At 33.1% G+C, this 10,024-nt stretch overlaps 2 protein-coding genes across 6 annotated transcripts; both read left to right on the top strand.

The window, feature by feature from the left end:
• The first annotated feature begins 2,658 nt into the window (after window positions 1–2,658).
• LOC114287734 (uncharacterized) lies at window positions 2,659–7,453 on the top strand. Of its 5 annotated transcripts, none has more exons than XM_082911473.1 (8): window positions 2,659–2,878; window positions 3,641–3,815; window positions 4,058–4,234; window positions 4,326–4,409; window positions 5,036–5,117; window positions 5,352–5,753; window positions 6,069–6,215; window positions 6,831–7,282. In XM_082911473.1, exons 2-6 carry the CDS (start codon window positions 3,759–3,761, stop codon window positions 5,360–5,362), a joined length of 411 nt encoding a protein of 136 aa, XP_082767599.1. In that variant the 5' UTR covers window positions 2,659–2,878; window positions 3,641–3,758; the 3' UTR covers window positions 5,363–5,753; window positions 6,069–6,215; window positions 6,831–7,282. The 5 variants fall into 5 exon arrangements, with proteins under 5 accessions (XP_082767599.1, XP_082767598.1, XP_082767596.1 ...); XM_082911472.1 differs by lacking the exon at window positions 5,352–5,753 and having other exon boundaries at window positions 2,661–2,878; window positions 6,831–6,979; window positions 7,187–7,453; XM_082911471.1 differs by lacking the exon at window positions 2,659–2,878 and adding an exon at window positions 3,191–3,283 and having other exon boundaries at window positions 5,352–5,825.
• A 684-nt stretch (window positions 7,454–8,137) lies between these two features.
• LOC145814646 (photosynthetic NDH subunit of subcomplex B 3, chloroplastic-like) lies at window positions 8,138–9,511 on the top strand. Its single transcript, XM_082911618.1, has 5 exons — window positions 8,138–8,221; window positions 8,349–8,459; window positions 8,731–8,787; window positions 9,126–9,188; window positions 9,349–9,511. Exons 1-5 carry the CDS (start codon window positions 8,138–8,140, stop codon window positions 9,469–9,471), a joined length of 438 nt encoding a protein of 145 aa, XP_082767744.1. The 3' UTR covers window positions 9,472–9,511.
• The last annotated feature ends 513 nt before the right edge of the window (window positions 9,512–10,024 follow it).

Genomic DNA, 10,024 nt, shown 5'->3' with positions numbered 1-10,024 from the left:
AATAGGCCGCAGAAAAATGTTTTTCATTGACTATAGAAAATTAACTTTTATTTTAGTGGAAAATATTTTTCATTAAAATATTACCCCTACTTCTACCAAATAAAAAATAATAATATTTTTTTTAATTAAAATAAAAGTGAAACAAATAAATTTTCAATCTTAGTAACTAAAAAAAAGAGAAATTTTTTTTAAAAAATTCATTAACTACAAAAAAATATATATTTTAACAAAAAATAATTTTTTTGACGACGGCAACCCTGTCGCAAAAAAAAAAAAAAGAAAAAAAAATTAAAAGACATTATTTTATTATTTAAATTTCCTTTATGACTAAAAAAAAAATTTATTTTTTATTCCCCTCCAACAAAAAATCCCCAATCTCTTCTTACCCCCCCTCTCTCTCTCTCTCTCTCTCTCTCTCTCTCTCTCTCTCTCGCGCGTGCGCGCAATCGACGGCGAGCGGCGTCGGAGCAGCCCTGTTGTGAGGCCGACTCGTCACTCGATTGTTTGCGAGGCTGCTCCGAATAAGAAAGCCAATTCGGCTACGAAGAGAGCTCGTCAAGCAGAGAAGAGGCGTGTCGACAACAAAGCTCGGAAATCCGAGGCGAAGACTCGGATGAAGAAGGTATTTTATATGTGGGTTTGCTTGTTTCTTAATTGTAGACTAAAGTGGTATTTGATTATGTTGAGTTTTACAGGGTTATTTCAGTTTTGAATTCATGTTTAGGCTTCTTGATGATAATGTATTGAATTTGCTTTTGTGTGTGTGTGTGTGTGTGTGTGTGTGTGTTGGGGGGGCGCTTGGGGAAGTAGATTATTGGGGGTTTTGGCTCATTTGCTTTATGCAATTAGAGTGATTGAATAATTGTGCATTTGTTATAATGATGAATTGTAATTTTGGTGGCTTTCCTTTTGCTAAAAACTTGGATCTTGAATTTGTTATAAGGGGAAGGAAAAGTAAGGGGAAAAGAAAGGAAAAGGAAATGAAATGAGAGAAGCTAATTTCTTACTTTTGTTTGGTTGGCTGAGAAAATTACAAGAAATTGAATAAGCATTTGTTTGAAAATCCTTTTTTATTTTTTATTTTTTTTTTAATTTTTAAATTCTATTGCTCGATTAGCTCAGATCTAGCTCTGTTTTTCACTTTCCATACCCTTTTTTTTTTGATAAATATGTATATGCTCTCTCTAAATGGATAATTCAATATTTAGTTGGATAAATGAAAGTCGAACTAATAATTCGGTCGAACTAATAATCTTTCATATTTATCAAATGGATTTAATTGATTTTTACTTAATGCATTTAATTTTTAGTATTGAATTAGGTTATAAAATATTACCTCAGTTGACATTTGACTCTTGTAATGGAATTAAATGAATAAGAATGAAAATTAGAGTTTTTAATAATAAAAAAATTAAAGCCTAGGTTATTTAGATTTCACTTAACATTTTAAAATTTAAGTCATGACAACTTGTGAGCACCTGAATTGAATTGAAGAGTTACTACACTCCATCTATACCTTCGCATAGGGCAGAATCAAGGGTGGAATTAGAAATTATACTTAGGAGGGGCCAAGGTAGAAATTTCACTCTCTCTTTGTTCTTTCTATATACATATATACTGGTACTGCTCCATATATATATATATATATATATATAGTGTTGATTCATTCAATATCTTATATATCCTGTTCATATCTTGATTCATTCAATTTATAGTGTTGAAAACACAAAAAATAGGGGACATTAATTTTGTTAGTGTTTTTTTTTTTTTTCTTTTAATTTGAATTGTTAAATTTACATTTGGTGTTTTGTGAAGGCTGGAGATTGAAAACTTTTGTTATCTTTCTTCTTGTTAGAGTTTAAAACATCAAAAGAAATGGAAGTCAGATCCAAATTATACCAAATCATGGTATGACAGAGGTGCAAAAATTTGTCAGGCTGAAAAGTTTAGGAAGGGTGCTTGTGAAAGTAAGTGAAAGTTGCTTTCTTTCTCTTTATGTGTTCTCTATTCTTTTCATTAATTTTCGCAATGGCTAGTCATTGACACGAAGATGTAATCAATATAGATTTTAGTTGTAGAAGAGTTTCATGTAATCTGCTTGTTTCAGTACCAAGGTTTAAACTATGGAGGTTCTACCCTGCCTTATGGATGAGAACTCTGCCTTAGGGAGGGAAGAAGAGGTATTGGTGGGATGGGGATAGTGTGGCTGGGGTTGGTTGTGGTTAAGATATTTGTGTTAAAATTTTCAAGATATTTGTGTTTCTCAGGAGCTCTGTACGACTTTTGAGTCATACAACGCCACAAAGTTTTTAATTTTTCTTATTCACACAAACGTCATATTGAATTTTTCTATTGTTGACCTTCGAGTCGTACACCTCCATAAACCCTTAATTTATCTTATTTTCACACATCATATTGAGTTTTCTTATTGTTTTTTAGTACCCATCATGTTCTGTTAGCGTCCTAAACAGAATAAATTATTATTTTTCAACATGGTATTAGATTCTAACACATGGATATATAATCATGAATATATATATCTATATAATAAGGCAAGAGGCTTTTTGAAAATGTATAATTTGTCTTAGAGATACATTTTGATCTAATGGTCTGTATCAACCCTGGTATATATCAATGGCTCAGATCTATGTATTTCCCGCACAAATATTTCTCTCCTGCAACCTTTCACCTACCTACGTCTTCTCCCTCTTCCCTCTTTATCTCTCTCCCTCTCTGTTCTCACCCACTCTCATCCCCATTCCCTCTTTATCTCTCTCTCCCTCTCTGTTCTTCTTCTTTCCTACCCTCTCTCTTCCGCTGATCTCCAGTCTTCTACCTCTCGAACTCGGCTGTATCTCTCCCTTACGCTGCTCGCAAGGTAAGATTTCTACCTCTCCCTTCTATCTCTGTTTGTGTTTGCCTCTCCAGTCCTCGAAGACTTATTCTGCCTCTCCAGTCCTCTCTGTCGGGAATAGGTTATTTTATAGTTTTGTTTTACGGCTATTTTCTGTTATTTTAGGGCTATTTTCCAATGTTTATTCTGGGTTTGCAATCCTCTCTGTCAGGTGAACAGGTTATTTTAGGGTTTTGTTTTATGGCTATTTTCCGTTATTTTAGGGTTTTGTTTTAGAGCTATTTTCCATTGTTTATTCTGGGTTTGTAATCCTAACATTCAGGCTGTAAACATGTTATTTTCGATTGTTTTTTTAATTGTTGTTTTGATTTTGAAATCAGAAATTACGAAGAGGTGTTTTTCGGATGATTTGTTGTTTAGTAATGTTAGGTAAATTATTGTGTTTTGATTGCATTGATTATATACGATTACACCATTTTTGGAAATCCATTGATACAGATGGGATTAATCTTGGTTTATGCTTATAAGGTGTAAATAATGAGAGGGACTAAGGTGTTTTAGTGTGAAAATTTTCTAAATTATTATTCACACCATTTCGCTTCGTTTCGTTTAATAAGCTAAAGCTTACTTATTAATTGGTCCAGTCAAAATTGTTCAAAATCCCTCAGATGTTAGAAACTTAAACTGGGGATTCAAAAGTGTTTTAGTGTCATGGATTTTCAATCTAAAGTTGCTCAAAATTCTAATGTTAACAAGCTTTCTAACTATTTGATTGTAATTTGTCAGTTCATTACATCTAGAAAAGGAAAAATCAGCTGTTGTTGTTGTTGTTGTGGCCAAAGATGATTTAGAGCATTTATGTTGACTTGTGGAGGAGAAAGATGGTGGCCCTTCTTGGATTCAGATGATGGATAGGTCTACACCCAGTTTGAGCTATCAAGCTTGGCGGAGAGATCCTGAGGTAATGTTTTTCTTTATCAATGTTGTTTTCCTTTGATTCACTAAATTAATACTAGAATGAAACCAGTGGCACTTTGTTTGTGGGAGTGAACAGGTAGTCACTACTCCATTCCGTACTACCCCTACTTAGCTATATTGTTGCAGGTCATGTAATGTAACTCACTTGTTTATTTATGTTGGTTTCTTCATACTACTTGTGGTTGATTACATCAAAATCTTCATGGCTTTTTTTCCTTCTTCCAGAATGGGCCCCTGCAATACCGTAGCAGGACAGTCTTTGAGGATGCCACTCCTGAGATGGTAAGGGATTTATTTTGGTATGATGATTTTCGATTGAAGTGGGATGACATGCTTATACATGCTGAAACTTTGGAAGAGTGCCCCAACACGGGAACCATGGTAGTTCGGTGGGTACGCAAGGTAGGGCGAGAACTCTCTTTTTTATCCTCTTTAATTCTAATGTTTTGTAATGTTTTCTTTTTTATTTTTCCTTCTTTCTTTTTTGGCACAGTTTCCCTTCTTTTGTAGTGATAGGGAATACATTATAGGCCGTCGAATTTGGGAATCTGAACGAGCATATTACTGTGTTACAAAGGTATAAAGAACAATGTACTATCCTTCTCTTTAGATCATACTCATATCCGTTTTGTACATTTTTCTAAAAATTTTGCGATGATGCTAGAAAATTACCAGACCATTATTTTATTTTATCTCTCCTCTCAATGGGAATTAGCAATCTTCCATATGGTGGTTGTTTCTTTGATCTGTTTTTAAGATAAGAATTATTTGATATTTTAATTTTCTTGGTGTATATGTTTTTGAATAAAATGTAGTATGGCTGTGAAAGAAATTGTTCTTGAATAATTTCAGTTGTGTCGTAGTGTTGAAATTTGAAAATAACATAATTAGTGTCAAATCATGCACCCATAAAAAATTAATTTTGTTGGGGATATGAGATATAACAGTAAATTTTAATACCCTTGTAGTTAATTTTAATACCCTTGTAGTTACCTTTCCCCACACCAAGTGCTATTATTTTACAAATGCAAGGAAGATTGCTTCCAGTGGCAGCTCGAGAAACACATTCAAAAACTTAATTTTTACAAACTATATATATAGAATTCTCCTTTTTATTATTGTGATCAATTTTCTTCCTAACAGCATATAGTCCCAGGAATTAACTATTTTATTCTATATATATATTTTTTTGGTATGTTTCAGGGAGTACCCTGCCCCTCTGACCTGCGGCGCAACAAGCCAAGACGTGTTGATTCATATTATTCAAGTTGGTACATACGTGCAGGTACTTACAGCCTCTTGCTATACATATTTCACTAAATTTTTCATTTTAATTAAAGGACTTAATTGTTTGACATATGCCTTTTTCAGTATTTATGCTACTACCTAAAGTATAGCCCTTTAGAAATCGAGTTTTTCTGAAATGAGAAATTACAATTGTACTACCTCAAATATAAACACTTAATATTTCTGGTCACTGAACCTCTCAATAAGATCTGTATTTTTGGATGTTACTCAGTTGAATCATAGAAAGGGGATGGTCAGCTGACTGCATGTGAGGTGTTACTGTTCCATCACGAAGAGATGGGTATACCTTGGGAAATTGCAAAGCTCGAAGTCCAGAAGATTGACCCTGGCTTGCGCGCGTAACAGAGAGAGAGAGAATCTGGCGCTTCATTCTCACGATGCGCTTTCATGGCTCAGGTCAACACCAAAGTTAGTGCAGACTTCCTGAGATCCTTGGAAAGCACAAGTGGTTCATCAGAGGTTGAAACCTCGAATTCATCTGAGAAGCCCTCAAGGAGGAACATGCCTAAGTTTCTATTCGTTGGTGGGACTATAGTGCTTGCTTGCAGTCTTGACCGAGGGCTTTTAACAAAGGCAGTTATATTTGGAGTGGCCAAAAGGTTCACAAAGATTGGTAAGAGGAGGTGATTGGGATGTTTTGACATATGTGTACCAAGATGTCATGGAAGACATGTTTTTGCAGCGAGTAAGGAACTATTTTTTTTTTTAATTTATAAGATCTCCTTCCATGTCTTAAATATGTGGAAGGTGTTGTATTCTTTTTTTTGAGCCATGAAGCAGCTACAGTTCGGGAGAAGAGATAAGATTGAAAAGTTGTATTAGATGAAAATGAAAATCTCATTGAAGGATCTTATGTTGCAGAAATAACAAGCAGATTCAATTGCTTTTCTTTCATTGATTTTTCTCCCATGTTTTCTTTCATTGGCAGGTTCTTAAGGATGTGATGCATGGAGATTCTTTGCCTTTCACTGAACATCAAGAATTATTGGATGCATTTGTTCGAGTTCATTTCCATTCCAGTTTGAAGAAATACAACCGCGTGGAATGTTGGGGCCCACTTAAGGATGCTGCACAGGTACTTTAACCCGCGCACGCATGACTAAAATGCCCTTTTCTTAGCAACCATGCCTTACCAAGCTAGCACATGTTTGTTTGTAATGTCACCCTTTAATAATCGATCAAATTACAACCAAATGCAAATTCTATAATTTCCATAAATGATCCTGAGCTGAAATTTCATTTGAATTTGATCATATAAGTTAAGTTGATTTATCAAACCTTTTCAGGGAAGACGAGGAGATCAAATCAGCGGTTTGTTAAATTTAAAAATGTGTAATTTATCTTAGAGAGCATGGCCACATGTGAGTGGGAGTGTTAAGGATACAAATAATGAAGTTATCCATACATCTTGATGAAGTTACTCCTTTCTCTAACAGCATAAGCTTTCAATGTGATGGTAGTAAAACTTGCTTGGTTGTAGCAAACAAGGAGACTGGTTGAGGATTTTTTCTGTGTCTTTACTTACGGTAGACGGTTTAATAGGATTAGGTAGTTCATTTGATTTGCTACATCGTGTTTTTGTTGAGAGTGAAGTGGCCTTTGATATGACAATAAATAAATGCTTTCCTAAGCTTTTATGCTTGAAATTCCTTTACTGAATATTGGCTGTGAGCATATTTTCTTGCTGTAGGTGCGAACAATTTGATTCCCACAGAAATTGCACTTAAAATTGCTGAGAAAATCAAAGCACGTGAGAGGTTTGCAGCTTATATTGTTATTCCGATGTCGCCAGAAGGCAATCCAATAGGTGCTGCTACACAAAGGATTTTATTTTGGCATGTAGGAACCAATTATGACTTCAACGCATAGCATTGTACTTCTTCATTTTAAAGGCAGCTTTAGAGATGGATAACTTTGTTGCTTTTTTTTTCATTGGATTAATATTTCCAATGGGAAATCAAAAAATTCTATTAATCTGCCTATCATTGTATATACTGCAGAAGGATTAATTTTTGATTTTGAAATTATCTCTCATTTATTGTACAGAACAAAACAATGAAAATGATGTATGAGACCATTTACAAGGCTTTAATGGAGATTGGGCTTCAAAATGAATACACCCCACAAGACTATTTGAACTTACGTTCACATTTGGAAAGCACTGGTGTGCATTGTTTGTTGTTTGGTCTTAAATTACAGATGATTGGTTGGTGTGCATTGTTTGTTGTTTTGTTTTAATTAAATTATTTTAGAATTGTAGAGCGCTGGCGTGCATTGTTTGGTATCCAATTTTAATTTTTTAGAGTTGTAGAATATTAGCTGTTGTGCATTGTTTGGTTAATTTTATTTTATTATAATTGCAGAACATTAGGCACGAGCATTGTTTGGTTAATTTAATTTAATTTTATTATATAATTTTAATTTTAATGAACATTATAAATTTTATATGTTTATTCCTTAATTTGCATTAAGACTAGGGAGAGTTGTTAATTTACATTTGAATTCTGTAGATGGTATGGTACAAGCAAACATATTAAAAGTTCTTTAAGAAAAAAAAATGTTACAGACTCCACATGTTTTAACATGATACGTATATAAATTACAAATATATTTCGATCTCAATATTATTTATACCGTGCCTTTAGGCACGGGCATACACTAGTATATATATATTGTATTTGTGTGTATATTCTTCTCATTTGTTTTTGTTCTCTCTAATAAACCAGCCTGGATTTCAATAGATTACCCATAATTCTATTACGCAACTGTTTTTGTTCAAAGCTGAATATTGTTTTTCAATTTAAAGATCGACATAAGAAGAACAAGAAGAATCAAAACCCAATAATTTTTACCTCGAAAGGTATCCCAAAAGTGACGGAGTATAATGTAAATTTAAATTTGTGTAACATGAACTACATCTAAACTGATGTATTCCGCACATTTTCTAAGTAATTTTCCGAATAATTTTTCCAGGTACGTATTGTTGTTGAATTTGAAATGTGTTGGATCTATCTCTCAGGAATTAATGGAGGCATGGAACCACCTGAGGAACCACCTGCTGTCAATTTTGCATTTGTCAGTGTAAGTTCATATGTTGCATTTTTAATTCTAGTATCTACATGTAATTTCTTTTTTTGAGGAACTATTAATTTATGTGCTATGTAGGTGTGCAATGGAAGTTTGCTAATGAGTTTTGTGTTTTTTGAAGTCTGTGTTGCTTCCTGATGGAACACCGGATGTGCACTTTCGAGTAGCTTGTGGTGGGCAGAAACTTAGGGACATTATGTTGGATTCTAATATTGAATTGTATGGACCATATGTAAGTAAGGCCTCCCTCTCTCTTTTCACATTCTGCAACTACATTAACAAGTTTTGAAAGTGAAGAAAGGCTCAATCGTTTTGTTTTGAAAGTGAAAAAAAAAATGATTAATTATACCCACTGTTCCTATAATTTGCCTCTTGTGTCCATTTTGCCTTTGTAGTTCATTATATCAATTTTTCTTGTCAATTTATTCAAAGTGATACACTGAAAGTGCAGTGTTTGAGCTAATGAATAGCTGAAATATGGTTTATGCGTTTTGAATTTTCAGTCCAGACCTCTGCTAAATTTTGGAGAAGGAGGAACTTGTGGGACATGCATTGTAGAGGTGAGTTATTGATTTCGAATTTATTATTACTAACCAAGCAGAGTCCTAATCATAATTCTTAAAAAAAAAAAATAGCACAAAAAAGTAAATGTGTTGCCAAGTAAGATGAATTTGAAACACACATTGATTTTTTTGCGCACGTTTCTATAAAGTTGTGCATGTAGTATTATTACTTATAAAAATGATGTTATTATCACTGACATCATTTGGGTATAGTTTCATAATTGTTGGTGCAATCTCACGTGGAAGGTTAAGAAATGTGACAATGCATCACTTGTGTTGTGATGGTTTTTTATTTTTTATATTCTAAAGATTTATTCTTTTTTTGTCTTTGTTAGGTTGTTGAAGGGAATGAGCTACTAAACCCTCGAACAGACAAAGAGAAGGAAAAACTTAAAAGGGTATTTAACAAATCATTTGCAGTCATCTAAATATACCACTAAAAATATATAAAATAAAAAAAACCTTTAATTCTATGAGTCTATGATGTTTGTGTTAGTTTACTTGGTTCGGCAAAAAACGTGTCTAATGTTTGTGCTAATTGTACACAACTAATTGCAGAATCCAAAAAATTGGAGGCTTGCTTGTCAGACTACAGTTGGAAAACCAGATTCGAGCGGCTTGGTTTGTAGTCCATTGTCTTCCATTTTTAATGAATTATTTGATTTTAAAACTTTAGTCTAAAGTGTATCTTATTTATTTTCTAAGAAAAAAAGATTTTCAAAATTTCACTGGATATTATTATAATTATTTTTATTTTATTTTAAATATAATTGTTGTTTTTGTTCTGTAGGTTGTAATCTAACAACTGCCTGAATGGAAAGGGCATGAATGGAATTATAACAAAGAACCTCCTTCAGAATCAGAACCCTGAGATTCATTCATTCATTCATTTAATTATGTACTTTCTTTTGTTTTACTAACTATATACTTAAATTTATGTAAATCTTCCTTTTAAAGAAAATGCACACTAACTAAATCTTTGTTTTCTTTTGCATCGGTTATTCTGTCATCGCAAATAGTATTTATAGTAGCTTAAGAGTGAACAAACAAAAATGTTAGACACAAAAATCACTTTTTTTGGGAAGTTCTCTTGTCGCCAAAGTTCTTCAATATTCCATTATTTCTCATCAATTTTAACGTATTTTGATAATGTATATATAGGGACGGAATCCAAATTTCATCATCAGAAAGGCAAAAAAAAAAAAAAAATTATTATATCATATATACAAGCACA

The sequence above is a fragment of the Camellia sinensis genome, unplaced genomic scaffold, assembly GCF_055761805.1.
Source record: "Camellia sinensis isolate YWXY unplaced genomic scaffold, ASM5576180v1 Unanchor12, whole genome shotgun sequence".
NCBI lineage: Eukaryota > Viridiplantae > Streptophyta > Magnoliopsida > Ericales > Theaceae > Camellia > Camellia sinensis.
Note: the sequence above shows the minus strand (reverse complement) of the source record. Positions and strands in the feature narration are given on the sequence as shown.

Excerpts from the sequence above, each read along its gene's own strand:
- LOC114287734 (XM_082911469.1), top strand. The coding sequence starts at position 3,759 with ATGATGGATAGGTCTACACCCAGTTTGAGCTATCAAGCTTGGCGGAGA. Across the intron at positions 4,235-4,325 it reads TAGTTCGGTGGGTACGCAAG|TTTCCCTTCTTTTGTAGTGA; the intron begins GTAGGGCGAGAA and ends TTTTTGGCACAG. Across the intron at positions 4,410-5,035 it reads CATATTACTGTGTTACAAAG|GGAGTACCCTGCCCCTCTGA; the intron begins GTATAAAGAACA and ends GGTATGTTTCAG.
- LOC145814646 (XM_082911618.1), top strand. The coding sequence starts at position 8,138 with ATGTGTTGGATCTATCTCTCAGGAATTAATGGAGGCATGGAACCACCT. Across the intron at positions 8,460-8,730 it reads TTGAATTGTATGGACCATAT|TCCAGACCTCTGCTAAATTT; the intron begins GTAAGTAAGGCC and ends TTGAATTTTCAG. Across the intron at positions 9,189-9,348 it reads AGAAGGAAAAACTTAAAAGG|AATCCAAAAAATTGGAGGCT; the intron begins GTATTTAACAAA and ends AACTAATTGCAG.